Source organism: Artemia franciscana, chromosome 21 (genome assembly GCF_032884065.1).
Source record: "Artemia franciscana chromosome 21, ASM3288406v1, whole genome shotgun sequence".
Classification (NCBI taxonomy): Eukaryota; Metazoa; Arthropoda; class Branchiopoda; order Anostraca; family Artemiidae; genus Artemia; species Artemia franciscana.
Genome location: NC_088883.1, coordinates 21,119,164 through 21,138,302, shown reverse-complemented (window position 1 = coordinate 21,138,302; position 19,139 = coordinate 21,119,164). Strand labels below are relative to the sequence as shown.

At 34.7% G+C, this 19,139-nt stretch overlaps 1 protein-coding gene across 1 annotated transcript in view; it reads right to left on the bottom strand.

Moving 5' to 3' along the window:
• Nucleotides 1-2,905: 2,905 nt before the first annotated feature.
• Nucleotides 2,906-19,139, bottom strand: part of LOC136040924 (WD40 repeat-containing protein SMU1-like) — a 56,979-nt gene continuing 40,745 nt past the window's right edge. The window contains exons 7-10 of the mRNA XM_065725343.1: nt 16,718-16,953; nt 12,357-12,549; nt 7,971-8,123; nt 2,906-3,081 (exon numbers count right to left, since the gene is read on the bottom strand). Of these exons, the coding sequence (XP_065581415.1) occupies nt 2,983-3,081; nt 7,971-8,123; nt 12,357-12,549; nt 16,718-16,953 (681 nt within the window). The 3' untranslated portion in view covers nt 2,906-2,982. The remainder of the gene's footprint in view (nt 3,082-7,970; nt 8,124-12,356; nt 12,550-16,717; nt 16,954-19,139) is intronic.

Genomic DNA, 19,139 nt, shown 5'->3' with positions numbered 1-19,139 from the left:
AGTTGCGTACACGATTTTAATTATCCAATTATCGAAAGCAAATTGTTCACAGCACTATACAGCATTGTACTCGATTTCAATTGTTGCGCAATGAAATAAATATCGAAACAATAATCCTCTGTAAATTGACCAACCAATATAAACTGGTTTTGATCCATATTAAATAAAAAAAAACAAGTTTTTTAAATGAAAGTAATGAGCGACATTAAAACTTAAAACGAACAGAAATTACTCCGTATATGAAAGGGGCTTTTCCGTCTCAACGCCCACTCTTTACGCTAAAGTTTGACTCTTTCTCTTAACTCTACATTTTAAAACAGTAAAAAACTTTAGCATAAAAAGCGGGGCGTTGAGAAGGAAAAGCCCCTTTCAAATACGGAGTAATTTCTGTTCGTTTTACGTTTTAATGTCGCTCGTTACTTTAATTCAAGAAACTTGTTTTTCTTATTTAATTTCTGAACGTTTTTGAATCAATGCATGTTTTGATTTTGGCTCTCCGCAGAGGAATAATTTAAACGAAATTTGTATATTTATTTTTTTTGGCTAAATGGCTTTCTCATAATTTTGATCGAATGATTTTGAGAAAAAAAGAGCGGGGGAGGAAGCCTAGTTGCCCTCCGATTTTCGGTTAATTATAAAGGCAACTAGAACTTTTAATTTTTTACGAATCTTTTTATAAGTAAAAGATATACGTAACTTATAAATTAGCTTACGTAAAGAACTTTTGTATTCTCATGTTTTTATTACATATATGAGGGGGTTCGCCCCCTCGTCATTACCTCGCTCTTTACACTAAAGCTTAAGTTTTGTCCCAATTCATTAAGAATGACCCCTGACTCACAAAAGCCGCAGAATAAATAGTTGAAATTACTAAAAATACTTTAGCGCAAAGAGTGAGGTATTAGGAGGAGGTGAGCCCCTCATATGGGTAATAATTTCTGTTCGTTTTAAGTTTTAATGCTGCTGCTTACTTCCAGCTGAAAAAAAAACTTTTCATATTTATTTTTTCATTGTTTTTTTTTAATTAATGCTAGTAAATCCTGCGCTCCCTTCATGGAAATTTTCTTCCCCCATGACAAATTCCTCGATGGAAAGTTCCATCCCTAATCAACATATCCCCCTCTTCTCAACCCCTGCCTTCAACCAAAAAATCCTCCTGAAAACGCCTGTACACTTCCCAATAACCATTACTATATGTAAGCACTGGTCAAAGTTTTGAACTTGTAACCCCTCCCACGGGGACTGTGGGGGAGTAAGTCGTCCCCAAAGACATAGTTATAAGGTTTTTGACTACGCTGAATAAAATGGCTATCTCAGAATTGTTACAATACAGATTTTGGTCGTACAACGCAAATGATTTGTTTGCGGTAATAATAAATAATAATTAGTTCATTATTGTTAATAATAAATAGTTAATAATTAACGAAAAGAATAATTAATTGGTCCATAAAAATTTACCGTCTTCAGTCAGGGCAATTTCAAATTTACTTTGGAGAATTTGGTTAGGGGAGATGGCCAGGTTTTTAGAAGGAGGGGTACCACTCATCCTTGCTCCCTAACAAAGTCTTTCAGAACTTGCAAGAGACACCATTTGGAGGAAGTATATCCCAAGGTAGAGAAAATTAACAAAATATATGCCAGAAAATGATACTGTAGTAAAAAGTGATATTTAGATAATAATCTACCAGGCAAGTGGGAAGGCTTTTCTTTTGCAGGGAGGGATATGAGCTTTGGTACAAGCCAAAATGTCGAAAAACATTTAAGATGTAATAAATAAAAGGAAATGTTTTATGTTTTGATGGGGGGGGGGCACTGACCAAATATTTGACCCCCAAATAGATATACTAACCTGACCACCCTATAGAGCGGATCCGTTCCAATTATAACACTCACGTATCTAAGACTTCTGTTTGTTTTTACCACCAAGTTTCATCCCGATCCCTAAATCTAAGCATTTTTCATGATTTTAGACCCCCCCCCCCAATGCCACCAGATCCGGTCGGGATTTAAAATAAGAGCTTTGAGACATGATATCCTTCTAAATATCACATTTCATTGATATTCGATCACCTGTTTGTTTCAGAATTAACCCTCCTTCCCAACTACCCCAAAGAGAGTGGATCCGTTCCAGGTATGTCAATCATTTATCTAGGACTTGTGCTTATTTTTCCTACCAAGTTTCATCCCGATCCCTCCACTCTAAGTGTTTTCCAAGATTTTAGGTTTCCCCCTCCCAACTCCCCCCTCAATGTCACGAGATTTGGTCGGGATTTAAAATAGCAACTTTGAGACACGATATCCTTCCAAACATTAAATTTCATTAAGATCCCATCACCCGTTCGTAAGTTAAAAATACTTCATTTTTTCTATTTTTTCCGAATTAATGGCCCCCCCCACTCCCCTCCCGATGGTCAAATCGAGAAAACGACTATTTCTAATTTAATCTGGTCTGGCCGCTGATCCGCCTACCAAATTTAATCGTCCTAGCTTACCTGGAAGTCCCTAAAGTAGCAAAACCGGGACTGACATTCCGACAGAATTTGCGATTGCTATGTCACTTGGTTAATACCAAGTGCCATAAAAACCCCCCTGAAGATGATTTTGAACCACATGCATATGGTCAAATATACTTTTTAGACCCTGATGAATCTGTTAAACATTCCTTATCCTTTAAATTTTTGGATATCTCGTAACCCAATGAATCTCTCGGAAGAAATATGGCAAGACAAAAACAACTATGCTAAAGCTTACCTGAAACTGGGACAAGTGGTGGAGGATGATTTAAATGCCTCTTCCTTCACTGGGGCAACAGTCTCTGATAGAAGATAACTGATATATATATATATATAATGGGCGCCATAATGGTCGCAACATAGCCTTTGCAGAAACAATCATTAAGACCAAGTTGAAAAATGATAAAAGAATTGTATTAGTAAACGAACCTTTTTCACAAAATATATAAATATCGAACAATCCAAGATTTCACGGTTTCCAGAGTCTCAACAACCCATCTTCGCAATATGTCGTGATCAGGTTCTGATGTGGATGATGGTGCATTCCAATGACGTCTTGGTCGTGGACCTGAAATTAAGTCAATTGTGCTTAAGTCACAGAGAAAGAGTCACAGGCACCATATTTACTTGCAATAAACATGGCGACTAAAAAACTTTTCATTACTGTTCCTGGCTCAAAATGAGATATAGCTTTTTTTTTAACATACCACCAAACCTGCCTTACGGAAATAAGATAAAGGACATTGATCCTCTAGAGGCATTAGTGGGCGCTAAAACAATGATTTAGCAATGAATTCACATTTATTTTGACTCCTCATTTCACTCACACTTTAATGTTTTCAGGAAAAATGTCGCTGAATATTGCAGGTCCTAGCGGTAATTATATCCACATATTAATAATAATAATAATAATTCATTTATATGCCATTTCACAAAACAATGTGAGGATAGTGGAGTAAAAAGAAAAAAAAAAAATAAACATCAGAAAACGAAATCAACAGAACAAACGGATGAGAACAAACGTACAAAGGTACAACAAAACAAGTACAACATAATCAACAAGGAAAAAAGTTAGCAGAACAAACGACCGAGCCTGTGATATAGGGTAAGCCGTCCATATGCTTGTGCCGATAACTTATCATGAAGCTCCTGCAGTTATATCGGGAGCTTGGTATTTTCGGATTATTCTCCAATACAATATCGTATACGATAGAGGTAGATAAAGGCGGTATTTATAGTATTTATATTAACATCTACTTAGTTTACATAAATCATTCTTTTTCAGTAGAATGAAGGGTCCAGAAAGACAAAGTACAGAATGATGTAAAAAAACTGAATATGAAGAAACAAAAACCTTTCGATTATATTAAGACCGGTTTGACACAATCTTAAGTATTCAAATCTATTTTTTTTTTTTTTTTTACAAGCTTCAGATATTGCAGTCTGGCGGAGGGATAAAATATTTTTACAAGTTGTAAAACCAAGCCACCGAAAAGTTTCAACAGAGGGAATGGATGTATTTTTAATCTGAAGATGAGTATTTGGCAAGGTACAGTTAAAACAAATATACTCGCATTTTTCAAGATTCAGATCAAGTCCAATATCAAGGAATTTTTTTTTTAACCCTTTTAGCTGTGCGGGACTGAGAAGATTTGCATCTAATGATAAGGAAAATATCATCTGCGTAATCAATTTATGACACGTCAGTAAACCCCATAAAATACGTCCATAAATTACATACAAGTATGTCATCATTTTCATTGCACCCATTTTCGTTTATTTACAGATTTTGAAAACACCCTTTTTTATTTGTTCGTTTTGTCTATGGTAATATTAAAAATAATAATAATAATCGGTTCACATAGATAACTGCACAATCATTATCTAGCTACTCAACTGTGTCACTTTCCTTATTCTATCGAATATGATCTATAACTGAGGAAACAACAAGTCTCATATCGTTACCACAAGTTTGTCACCGAACTAAAATGTTGTCCTTAGTTTGATTTTTGATTATATTTTATTCTCAAAATATTCGTTTCATCCGATTATAATTATTTAACTCTGTCTATAGGGATTAGTAGTGATTACCTTTTCTTGGTGGTCTTGACACATTCAAAAATGCGTATAGTAGTATTTAAAATCTAAGAATTTCATCAATAAAAATACGCAAATTTAAAAACTGATATTCAGGTGCCAAAACCTACTTAGAAAAGTGGAAACTTTTCTCCCTCCAGTCGAGCCTAAGCCTATTTTTTTTTTCTTAGATGAGCCATTTTCATACTAAAAGGGAAAAAAAATGTTATTCAAACACTAACCCTAACAGAGACACTTCCTGACATTAATACACTTACAAACAAAGTAAGAGAGAATTAAACAAATACCACCGAAAATTTCTCAAAATTTCCAGTAAGTATACAGCATACAGGCTATAATATCAATACTGAAACTCTTCAAAAAAAAAAAAAAAAAAAAAAAAAAAAAAAAAAAAAAAAAATGCAGACCCCATCTATAAAAATATGCAATTTTCAAAGCAATAATGTTCAGGTGACAAAATTATATAAATTTTTAGTTTTTTTTTTCAGTGAGCCATCTTTACACAAAAAAAAGAAAAATATTGTTAATATATTAAACCTAATTCAAACACTATGGGCAATAATTTGCTTATACATCAATATTTTTACTTCCGATATTCGATAATCGATATATCGATTTCGATATTTCCGATCACTTTTTTGCTCAGATTTACTCGTGGTTTTGCAAAAGTTCAATTGCCAAAATTGTAATTAAACAGTATTTTGCACAATTTTTTTTAAGTATATTAAAATACGAAAAAAACTGCGACTAGGCTTCATGAATCAATGTCATAAAAACCCAGATTTGGAACTATTCCGGCTCGGGATAAGGAAAAATAAAACTACTGGCTATTATTGGTTATTGAAAATCAGTAACATGTCAATATTTTCCCCTGAAAATTGGTTCTGCCTTCCAGTGACTAAATAACAAGGGAAAGAAGGGAGCAAAATTAAAACTTAAGAAAACAAAATTATTCTGTATATGAGGGGGTAACCCCTCCTCAATACTTCGCTATTCATCCCAAAGTCTTTTGTACTTAAAAAAAGTTTTTGCTCTAAATAAACGGCCCTTGTCTTTCAGGAGTCATTCTTAAAAAATTGGGGCAAAAGTAAAAAATTAGCGTAAAGAGTGAGGTATTGAGGAACGGACGTCCCCCTTCATATAGGGGGAAATTTCTATCCGTTCTAAGTTTTAATATTGCTTCTCATTCTTACTTGAAAAAAATTGTTGTCTTTTCCAATTTCTGATCGTTCTTCAAATAATGCCAGAAAATCCGCCTCTTCCTCTATAGAAAATAACATCCCTACGAAAATTACTCTTTTTAAAGTTTCCCCCACGTAAGATCCTCCTTCCCCAAGAAAATTCCATACCTGCTGAAAATTTCCCCAAAAAATGTTTTGAGGACAATACCACCTGGAAAATTCTTTTAGCCACCTTTAATTTGAAAGAAAGACGAATATCTGTGGATTTTTTCTCCTAGAAACTTTCCCCTCTCAATGTCAAATGGGAAGATTCTCCCCTGGAGAACTCCTCATGGAAAATTTCTCCTGCAGAAAATCCCCCCATAAAAAATCCCTCAGATAATTTGTACCTCTTTGAAAATTTTCCCCGGATGATTTCTCCGGAATATCTCCGCAGGCGAGATTGGATTGGCAAAGAGATAGTTAGTCAAATAATTTTCTGATAAATTCCCTAGCCTATAGTTTCCATTTATAAATTGCCATCCGGAGACTACCCTTCCATAGAAAATCTCCCCGATAAATGTCTGTTCTTCCCAAAAACAAATACAATTCTTGAATAATTCGGACAAACAGTCGAAATTTAGCGCAAAGATAGAGGTTTTGACTACAGGGCATCCCCCCTCATATATATATAATAATTTCTTTTCGTTTTAAGTTTCAATGTTGCTCTTTAATTTAAACTGAAAAATGTTTTTTTTTTCAATTTTCAAATAATGCTGGCAAATCTGCCTCTTCCCTCCATAGAAAATCCCATCTCCATGAAAATTCCTCCTTGAAAAGTTCCTCCCGTGCAATATCCCTCTTCCCCCGCCACCTATAGCCCTACAAAAATACCTCCTTGAAAAGTTTTTCCCGCGTAATGTCTCCCTTCCCCCCACAAAATTCTATCCCCGCTGAAAATCACCCCAAAAAAATTTCTTGCGGATAATTCCACCTAATACATTCTTTTTAGCCTGCTTTTATTTGAAAGACTTGCTTTTCTTTTAATTTCTAATCATTTTTCAAACCATGTCGGAAATCCCCCCTCTGTGGAAAATTTTTCCTGTAAATTCACCCCTCCCATTTTTCCAATAGAAAGTATATCTTGTGGAAAATTCTATTGGATCAAGTCGCTCCTTACTTAGTACCACAATCTGTTTGATTAACTGATCAGACTTTGAATCCACTCTCAAAAGGCTCACTGGCGACAGACAGGGACATCAAGTTTATGACTACTTCACATAGGTCTTTTTGAGACTAATATTACGAGACTTTGACGACTTGATTAGATCAGTTTCTCTGGTAACTAAGACTCCCTACTGAAAATCTGGAAAAGTATGACCGATGATATTGATGGTGAAGTGGCATTGTTGAAGGCCTTGCATTGAGCTACAAGAAGGTGCCAGAGGTCAAAATATGGTGAAGGCCTTGCATTCTCAAGTGAAATTTCACCCCCCACAAACTGGCTTGATTCTGAAGTGGCTGAATCGAAGGAACTGTAACGGCATTTGCATCTGTTAACACTCATTCCAACAAGACCGAAACCAAATGAGGAATATGCAACTTTTTGAAACGTGGATCCAATTATGTGGTAATATTGACGAGTGCGATGTGAAAAGGCCCTCCAAGCCTAGAAGGCATTTTATCTAGCCAAGCCTTTGGAGGTCCTCAGCAACATTTGAGATTGCATCCTCAGTAAACGTAGTTTCGGCTTGAGAAATGGCTATGTCAATGGCTACAGCTAAGTATGCTGTGTATCAGCATGTATGAGTCAATATATTGAAGAAATTCTTCTTCTTCTCGACCATTTGTGACACAATTTTCTACGTTGGATCTCTTCTACTGGACGTTCACCGGTAGACACCAGAAAAAGCTGAAAACACCCGAATATCGTTTTCGATTTTTACGTTTTGATATTTAATATCGATATGTGGTCCGCAATATCGATATCCATTATCGCCCAACACTAGCTGAAATCAATACATTTATAAACACAGTAGGAAGGAATTAAATAACTCCAAAGTTTCTTTTCCTACTTTTCAATAAGAGTTGGAAAACAATGAAAAAAAATGGAAATAAGATTTTGTTAATATGTTAAGCCTAATTAAGACCCAAGGTGAACTTAATACATTGACAAACACAGTAAGAGGGAATTAAATACCTCCAAAGTTTTTTCCAACTTTCCAGTAAGAGTTGAAAAACAATACAGCACATGATCTTCTCCAACGCAATAGATCCACTCTCCCCGGGGTGACACAACGCACGCAACGAAATCACCACCTTCTCTTTTACCTGACGTGAAAGACCTCACTATCTAAAAAAATAAAATGAAAATATGCTTTAAAAATGGAAAAATTGTACATCAAATCTAACATTAACTGATTTCTGTCAGCCAATAAATTCAGCAAGGAACGACTCAGAAGTCAAATCAATTAAATCTAGAAATAAGAAAACAATCAACAATATAATTAAAAAAAAAAACTTGAGTGCACTTGACTATTAGTCAAACTTGTTTGTATAAAAAAAAAAAAAAAAAAAAAAAAAAAAAATCGATGCCCTTTTCTGTAATTCTTCTATAAAAAGAGTATTTACTTATACGGAAAGAGACTCATTCTTAATGAGCCGAACCGTACTAATACTTTCGACGCAAAAATCCCCCATATCCAAAAATGATCCGTGCAATTTTAGAGATCATATTATAGATCCGCTATTCGTTCTGATTTTTCAGAAAAGATAATGAGTAATCCGACGCTTCTGTGGAAAAGTTTGACCCGCAACCAGAGTGAAAGAAACGCTCTGTCAGCTCATATCTCTGCTGAGGCCTGGCAACAGCATTTTTTGAAAGAGTTTTCAGAACCTGATTCCAAAGTAGAATATCCCCTTAAATGTGATCTCAATCGGATACTGTCAAAAAATACTGTACCCACGTTTATTGGTTCACTGTCTGATAGTATGAATTCTGCACAAAAATTAAGAAACCTTTTTCGAGGGTACAGATAATATTTTTGCAAAACACATTCTTCTTGGAAGTCCCCTACTATTTTGTCACCTTGATCTCATGTTCCAAATGGTGTTCACAACTGGAATAGGTCCAACCTCGTTCTCTTCTGGTCGCCTAACTCCTGTTCCAAAAAAAAAAATCGCTGAATGAGTGTTCTTCATATCGCCCTATTACAGTTGCTACTGCTTTCTGTAAGATTTTTGAAACACTCGTAATGCCAGAACTTACAGATAAATGCTAGATGCCGCCATATCAGTTTGGCTTCCAAAAAGGCCTAGGGTGTGCCCACGCACTTACTGCACTATCGTCAATACTTATAGATGCTGATAAGTCTGGTGATTCGCTCGTCCTAGGGAGTCATGATGTAAGCCATGCTTTCGACTCTCTGATTCACGCACAAATTCTCCTTGAGCTATATAAACGGGGAGTTGACACGTCTGCCATTTGCGATTTGTATGATATGCATAACCATCTTGCTGTTGTAATCAGGCTACCTGATGGGACCATAACACTTTTCGTTATTCCAGTCCATCGAGGCGTCAGAAAGGGTGCCCTTACCTAACCAGTTACCTTTAATAACTGTATCCTGAACGCTCAATCCAGCGCAGTTCCTTCGTGTATTTTAAAAGGGATTGTGTCACTTATCACTTATACAGATGATATTTTTAACCCCAGTCGAACAGTACAGTCGTTCGAAAGAAATTTTGCTATTTTAAGTAAAGAATATGCTAAGATTAACCCTACATTCAATAGAGAAAAATCGGACGTGGCTCTGTTCAACTGGGTTGAAACTCGAGCAGGATTTACTATTAATCTCGACGGCGCGCAAGTTTCCCCAAAATCACAAATGAAATATTTAGGGCTTCCTATCGGTGACACTCTTAAAGCAACTAGAAGGCTCTTGATCCTTCATTTCCAACGTCGAACAGCAACTGCATACGGAAGGTTGGTAGCAAACAAACTTCGACTCAACCGCAAACTGCTAGCGAAACTTTACAATACTTCTGCGCTCCCAAATTTCCTATACCTTGCACCTTTTTGGCGTACGTTTACGATAACCGAGACGAAGGAGCTTCGGCGAATCTATTTCCAGCATGCCAAATACCTGCTTGCCCTTCAACCATGGTCAAGCAACTCCTGGGTCATTAAAAGATACGGCATCATAGACCCGAATGCTTCTATCAGAAAAAGCATAGAAGCTTATAATAGTAGAATTGGTCGGCACCCATGGAGCGCTATTTTGATTCAATGAATGTTTTGCTTTTGTATGTTTTAAGTGTTTTTAAGTAAGGTGAAGTGTTGCAAAGTTTTTGTTTAGTTTTTTAGGTCATTTTCTTTTTCTTTTTCCTCTTTTCTTTTCTTCACATTATACTCCGTTTTTCATATGTATTATAACGGGTTATAAATAAATTCAATTAGTGATATTTCAAATTTGACAGAGCAAACTTGCACAAATCCAAATGGTGTTTCTTCTTTTGGCATTAATCCCCTGGTGTCTCAATAAAAATAGAATCATACGCATGAGATGGGAGCTCCATAAACTACTTTTGTTTTTGGTATGGACATGCCCTGTGTCTCTTTCATAAAAATTATGAAAAATAATCTCAATTAACTATTTAAAAAAGAAAGAAAAGGAGCATAATTTCAGGTCTTAAAGGAGAGAAATTTCACAAATTCAAAGGGAGTTTCTTCTTTTGGCATTCTAATCCCTCGGTGAAAAAAAACTATATACATGATACAGGAGCTGCATGAAGTTGTTCATGCATTGACGCACTGTAAACCGATTCTTCTGCTAGTTTCTTTAAACTTAGCATGAGGAAAGACAAAGAAAAGTGACAGAATAGATGAGAAATATACAATTTGGGTTATATATTTGCACATTAAGTAGGGGTAAAGTATCTGGACAGTGTGTTTTCAGAAAACAATTCTTATTTCATAATATCAGAATAAGTCTAGCTAACACATTTTTCATGCAGACTCACTGTACTTTACACCCCCCATCCCTTAATGTGCAAATATATAGCCCTAAACTGTCTCTAAAGTATAATAATTTTATCATACTTGGGTATATTTTATTAGGATCAACCTATCTTCACTTCTTGAGCGGTAAGGAGTATATCATACAAGTGCCCTCTTTAGTTTGAATGTCCTAGTAATACAGCGACCTTGTATCAGGTGTTCTAGCAACTTTTCTGCGAGATAAGGTTCTTGCACAAAACTTGTGTTTACAATTTTATGGTATTTTAGATTTTTTTTTTTTCCTTTTCTAGTGGGTCTTACTTAAACCAAAGAAGCAATCTCTTGTGAAAACCTCAAAAAACGGTCTAAATTAACTCCTAAAAAAAAGAAAGAAAAAAAGTTTTGAAAACCGAGATCAGTCAGAGCAAACTAGCATTCCTAAATAATTGCCTATGTCAATAACGCCCAGCCACTCACTAATCTTTAGCTGAAAATAATCACATGCCATTCCGAATTGGGAGCTAAAAGAGTCAAATGAGCATTTCTCATTTGGAGATCAAATTAAATCAATTTCATTGCGTCAATCAATCTTATTAAGTTATTGTCAATCAACATCACTTAACAACCAACTAAAACAATTCGTAAATTTAGTAATTCAAAATTAAACCAGCTACGAATCAAAATTATATTTGTCTTTCCATTTCTCGCAAAAGAGGATACTCTGAGGTTTGACTTTCTTTTCCTGTTGTCCACCAAGGTCAGGTACTAGTTCAGAATATAATTTGCCTAAATTGGTAAGCCTGCATTATTTAAAGTAATCTAGCCTAATAATTCAAGCCTAATAATAATTTTAGCATTATAAGCCTAATAATTCAAAGTAAATCTAGATTAAGATTTAATATTCTTTGGTATATTTAAATAGATAGGAAGTGACTACTAAATTAGTTTGGCTACTAATTGAGCTTTTGAAATACTGAAATTAGTTGACAATATGCTTAATAACGCACTCTCACTCATACTCATTGGTTTAAATGGTAAATTGGTTCGTTTTCAAACTAAAAACGAACAGAAATTGCTGTCAATGAACAAATGAAACAGAAACGAACAAAAATTAAAATGAATAATCGGTACTTGTCTGTTATATCAACATTTTGGTAAGCCTATATTGTTTTGTCTCATAGCTGGGGAGACTGAACTGAAATTTTCATGAATTTTTTTTCTCTCTCCATTCCTCACAAAAGAGGATACTCTTTCTTTTCCTTGAATGATTAAGTTAATTAATTTAATTAGATTTTAGAAGGAAATGCACCTGTCCTTGCACACAACTGCATTAGTTTTATTTTAGACATCTAATTGTAGTCTGCAATAAGTAATTTAAAATAAATTAAAAAAATAAAACGTGCCTGTCCTCGCATACTCATAATAACAATTGTACTATATTTTTGCACACAACAAATTGCTGTCAGTAATAATTAAATAATTCCAATGATAATGAACATACTTAATTGGATTTAGTTAAATTACTGAGCTAATCTAAATATAACGATTAAAGTAAATTATTTAATCTGTTTTAAAAAGGAAGTGTACCTGTCCTTGCATATTCATAATAACAACTGTACTAGTTTTGTTGCAGACAACAAATTGTTCAGGGTTCTTCGGCAGTGGAATTATACTGTTGACAGTGACATCTAATACTGTGCCTCCACCCAATGTCTTAAAAGTGGCCGTACATTCACCAGACTTGAGACTCCAAAGTTTCACTGTTCCGTCACTGGAAGCACTAGAAGAAAAAGTGTTTTGCTACAATTCTATGCGACTACGGATAAAAACTAATGGTATATGAAATAGGCAGAGGGTTTCAGATCTTCAGACTACATTTTATGATTTGACAAGTTTATCAATAAGAAAATATATAAATTAAAATCACAAGGGTAAGAAGTGTCGTGGCTTAAGTCAGTTTTGTACAGAAAGGCCGATAAAAACACAACAGAAAAGATAATATCTGTTTTTGAGAAGGAAAGGGCCGTTCTACATCATCGTCTCTCCCCTATATCATTCTATGCGACTAAGACAGATCAAATATAATATGACAGAAATAGACAGATTAAGGATTAAGTGCCTTTAATGTTCCTAATAGATCCCTAAAAGAAAATTATATATAAAAAAAAAAAAAACGATTTGTGTGTTTGTTTTTTTACTTCTGACCCTTCTCTCTGGAATTTTCTTGAATTTCTAAAAAAAAAAGCTAATAAATTACCTGTCAACAAAGGGTCGCGTATCCCTCTTGGACTAATGAAACGGGTCTCTTAAAAGGGCAGTGAAGACATATAGACTTAACAAAAGATCTAGCGAGCAAACACCACCTCCTTCTTTAAATTGGGCTGTCTAGAAGTTGCCCACGGCAAGAAAAAAGCACGGGCATAAAAGAAGGCGCCATACTGCTTGACAATAGAAACACATTCCGTAAAAATCATCTGCTTCTTCCCAAACCTGGACCTCTGTCCACCCATGTTTACGATGACGATTTGAATTTCATGAAAACAAATTAGAAAAACGCTGACACAATAATGACAACCTGACAGAATTATGGGACTTGAAAAGAGAGTACAAGTTGAATCAAAATTTCCAAACGTTTATTTTCTAAACAGAAAACTTTACAATTCTACAAAAAACGTACGAAAATTTTAAATTTTAATATTTTTGACTAATTTTCAGTTTAAAAATGAGTCATATTTCTTTTTTTATGTACTTTCTGTTTGGCTATTCACGCCAAAAACTTAAAAATGTGTGAAACACAATTTTATCTCACTTGTAAAACGATTCACTGTAAAATTAAAATTTTAACAATATGAATTACAAAAATCATTGATTGCATACAAGTAACGTAATTATCAATAATTATAACTAAAATTATGAACGAACTAAAAAATAAGAAATGTTAATAATAAAGAAATAAGGAAATAATTAACACTATAAAATAATAAAATTAGAATATAAAATATTAAGTAATATAGTAATAGTACGATTAAATACCATAAAACAATTCTATACAATAAAAAGAAGTAATAAATATTATTACAATAAACTATAATTAATAATAAAGAATAATTAATAAGCAAAATTAAAAATAGCAACAATGGGTCAATAGTATTGTCAAAATTTAATATGGGATGGGATATGAAAATGAGAGGAGACAGGAATTATTAAAATTTTTAAATACAAAATTTGAAACGAAGTAAGACCTCATATAATACTAGAAACATAATGCTAGAAAACAAATAGGAAATAATAGTAAAACGAATAGAATTATGTGGAATAATACGAACTGATACCCACTTACTGTAAGGCTGGCTACAAGGGCTATGGGTTTTCATCAGTACGGTAGTAGGTGATTAGAGAGGAAAATTATTCACAGTGAAGAAAAACGAAAAAATAGAAAACTAGCAGAATTTTCTAACTAGGCAATAGAAAAAAACAAAAACCTTTTTTCTCCAATATACTAAAATTCTGAATATTTCAGCTTCACGTATGGAAGCCTTTATCAACGAGAAAAAAGAAGAAAATAAAAAAACGATGTAACCTAAAATAGACCAAACAAAAAAGGAAAACAAGAAAAGGGAAAAAACAACAAATAAAAAAATGAAATGGAAAATGAAAAAGGGAAAATAAAAAAAAAAAACTAAAAAGACGCTTCTTAGTAACATCCATTGGGATAATTCAACTTTTTACACATCGTAATGTACAAGGCAACAATATTTGGATTTTTATTATTATTAGTGAAAAAAGTTTCTTCAGCTAATTTTTATCGTCCTACTAGAAAATGACGCCATATTTTCTAACTTCCATTTCGTTGTAAATGAACAAGCAGTGGTGTCTAATCAAGGGCAGAGACATTGCATGTTATGAAACTGCAACCGAATTACATGAACAAGATAAATTAAGGGTACAGACCCACCAAAGCCATTTATAGCACATAAGACGACGCAAGGATACTGTCAACTCCTTGTGTTTGATCAATAGGATACTGTTATACCATCATAAGGATGAAGATCCTCCAGAGCCGGTGATGGCACATAGAGTGTCGACAGGATACTGTTGACGGTTAATGTTCCATATATATTATTATGTCATCAACAGGGTTCTATTGCGCTATCAAATAGGATAAAAGGAGAAAGATCCTCCATGGCCCTTGATGGCACGTAAAGTGTCGGAAGGCTACTGTCAATGTCATCAAACAGGATAAAAGGATAAAGATCCTTCATGGCCCTTGATGGCACGTAAAGTGTCGGAAGGCTACTGTCAATGTCTAATGTGCCATAAATAGGATATAATGTGCCACCAATGGGATCCTAAAAGATGAAGATCTTCCATGGCCCATGGTGGCACATAAGGTTTCGCAGGGCTACCGTCAATCTCTTATGTGCCATAAATAGGATATAATGTGCCACCAATAGGATTCTACTGTGTCATCAAATAGTATAATACGATAAAAGATGAAGATCCTCCATGGCCCAAGATGGCACATAAGGTGTCGCAAGGTTACCGTCAATCTCTTATGTGCCATAAATAGAATATAATGTGCCACCAATAGATCCTTCTGTGTCATCAAATAGTATAAAAGGATAAAAGATGAAGGTCCTCCAGAGCCTTTGATGGCACCACACAAGGTGTCGACGGGCTACTCGACGTTTCAGTTGCTGTGTCTTCTTTTAAGGGACAGGTAGCAACCCTGTTGCCCAACCTTGTGGCAGAGGGAATAAACTCCAGCCAAGCAGAGAATCAACCTACTGTGCTACCATAGGTTTCATGGATATGCTAAGAAACTGACTGAATCCACTTTAATTATGAACACCACATATTATCCTATGGTATGGTTTCTAGGACAGTTTAAGCTATCAATCTATGTCATTTATTAGCTTATTCTTTTTTATATATATTAGTTATTATTTCATCATACTCAATTTATTTTACAAGTGGATGGCAGGCCAAACTTGATCTGCTGTGTACATTAAGGCAGGAGTTCAAATCCCGGTACCGCTGGTTAGGTGATTTGAAACACAGATTAGCGGTGTTACTCATTAAGACAGTTGCTATTATCCTCTGGTGTTGCTCAGCCTGAGTTGACCTAGCTACAAAATAAGTATTAGGAGAAATCTTGGGGGACAACATGGGTAGTGTCGGACTATCTGCTCCAAAACCCCGCACAGCACTCCCGGCCTAAGGCTTAGAATAGTCACCTGCGCTACGTGGACTACTGATCAACCTGCGAAATGTATGTTTTATTCCATTTAATCTAATTGTGTTGCAAGAGCAACACTTTGGTTTGGTCATGTTTTTTTTTTTCTAGCACCCCAATTTCAGCTTATTCCTAAAAAGAATTAAGGGTCTAACCTCAGCAGGTTTTTACGGAAAGTGTGAAAAGTCGGATGATCTGCTCCAAACTTCACACAGCACTCCCGGCCTAAGGCTCAGAATAGGCACCTACGCTACGCAGACTATTGGTCAATATGCAAAATATGTTATTCTATTTAATCTAATTTATTTTATAAAGCTTATTAGGCTTTTTTAAATTTTATTTTTAATTAATTATTTATTTACTTTTTATTTATCATTAACTATTTATTAATTTGTGTTATTATTACCAATTTAATATCATTTGTGGGAAAAAAAACGATGTACTTGATAATGTAATGGTTATATGAACTCCTCACAGCGCTCCCGACTAGTCAACTGCGCTATGTGGACTATTGGTCCACATGCAAAATGTATGTGTTATTCTATTTAATCTAATTTATTTTATAAAGCATAATCATGTTATTTAAAATTTAATTTTTTTAAATTTTATTTTCAATTAATTATCTGTTTACTTTTTATTTATCGTTAACAATTTATTAATTTGTGTTATTATTATCAATTTAATATCATCTGTTCGAAAAACAACGATGTACCTGATAATGTAATGGTTATCTGATGAAAAAATTGCTTCATTAACAAATGACGAGTGCCCTCGAAACTCCTTCAGTGTTTTGCCAGATTTAAGTCCATGAATACGAATAGTCATGTCAAATGAAGACGTCAATATTTGCGAATTGTCCTTTCCAAAATGAATACTGGTGACACCTTTCGAATGGGCTTTCTCAAATCTTCTTAAACACTGACCCGTGGTAATTTTCCAAACTTTCACCTGTGAAAGAACATAGATCACACATTAATTACAAGAACAAAAAAAAACATAATAGGATAACTTAAACTTTATAGGAAAGAAAAACAGGAATTAATTAGTTCATTTCATTTATTAATTTTATCACACTGTGTAATATCAAGGAAAACGAACTCAGTAAAAAAAATTTTATAGCTTGTAAGTAAGTTACACCTTTCAAAGCTTATGTCTTGCGAAGCATCTTAAAAGAACTAAATAAAAATAGATAATAAATAAAAATCCAAGAAAAGAATTAAAATAAAAATATACTAGCTGTTGGGGTGGCGCTTCGCGCCACCCCAACACCTAGTTGGTGGGTCGCTTCGCGCCCCCCCAAGCCCCCCCGCGCGCGTAAGTCGTTACGCGCCATATTAGTTATGCGCCATTGTAGTTGTGTCCCTGTGTCCCACCTGTGAATATAGATAGATTTATATATGTGTTTCAAACTACGTAAAAATTGCGAATAAACAACATTCTTGGCTTTCCCATTGTCTGTGCATATACAAAGCCGTATGTACTAATAATGACGTCATATGCAAACGCTCTTTTTACAAACAAACAAACATGCATCCACACAACTCGTTTTTATATAGATAGATAGATAGATAGATACAATACAAATTAACTGCGTAAAACTTGCGAATATACAACATTCTTCGCTGTCCAATTGTCGCTGCATATAAATACATTGTCAGGTTTACCGACCCTCGAACATGCAACGTACAATTGTCCATGGGAAAAACAATCAGTATTAAGATCTATACCACATTTTTCTAATGATTGACCTTGAGCTTTGTTAATGGTGATTGCAAATACTAATCGAATTGGGAATTGCAATCTTTTAAATTGAAAAAGCAGATCCGTTGGAATCATGGGAATGCGAGGAATAAGAACAGCCTCACCCTCATAAGGCCCTGTCAAGATTGTGGCCTCTATTAGGTTTTCCATTGTTTTTTTTTACGGCAAGTCGCGTGCCATTGCAAAGCTTTGGTGGGTTGATATTTCTTAAAAGTATTATTGGTACGCCTATTTTTAGTTGTAGCACGTGTGGTGGAAACCCTGAAGGATCTACGGAATTTAAAAATTCAGATGGATAATTAACCGCTTCATTTGGTTCCAAAACTGTGTCGACTGACTTGTAAAGGACTGCCTGGTCTCGAATCTTGGTCAAAACAATATTGTTGATTTCGTGGACGTCTATATTTTTGGGTGCGAGAATCGCTCTTTTACTTAGCCATTTATAATTTTTATAATTTTTTAGAATATTCGGAAATACTTTTTCAATCAATTCATTTTTGGACGTCACTAAATTACAGAAATCAGCAGGTAGTTGTAAACGTCCTGAAATTGAGTCTACTGTTTGACCAGAGTCATCGTTTTGCAATCGGACACGCATATTTGTAGTTAATTTTAATATTTTTACGTGTGCCCATAAATTAGAATTTTTTAGGCAAGCATTCATTTCGTCTGCAGGAGTTAAACTACGTAAAAATTGCGAATATACAACATTCTTGGCTTTCCCATTGTCTCTGCATATACAAAGCCGTATGTACTAATAATGACATCATATGCAAACGCTCTTTTTACAAACAAACAAACATGCATACACACAACTCGTTTTTATATAGATAGATAGATAGATAGATACAATACAAATTAACTGCGTAAAACTTGCGAATATACAACATTCTTCGCTGTCCAATTGTCGCTGCATATAAATAGATTGTCAGGTTTACCGACCCTCGAACATGCAACGTACAATTGTCCATGGGAAAAACAATCAGTATTAAGATCTATACCACATTTTTCTAATGATTGACCTTGAGCTTTGTTAATGGTGATTGCAAATGCTAATCGAATTGGGAATTGCAATCTTTTAAATTGAAAAGGCAGATCCGTTGGAATCATGGGAATGCGAGGAATAAGAACAGCCTCACCCTCAAAAGGCCCTGTCAAGATTGTGGCCTCTATTAGGTTTTCCATTGTTTTTTTTACGGCAAGTCGAGTGCCATTGCAAAGCTTTGGTGGGTTTATATTTCTTAAAAGTATTATTGGTACGCCTATTTTTAGTTGTAGCACGTGTGGTGGAAACCCTGAAAGATCTATGGAATTTAAAAATTCAGATGGATAATTAACCGCTTCATTTGGTTCCAAAACTGTGTCGACTGACT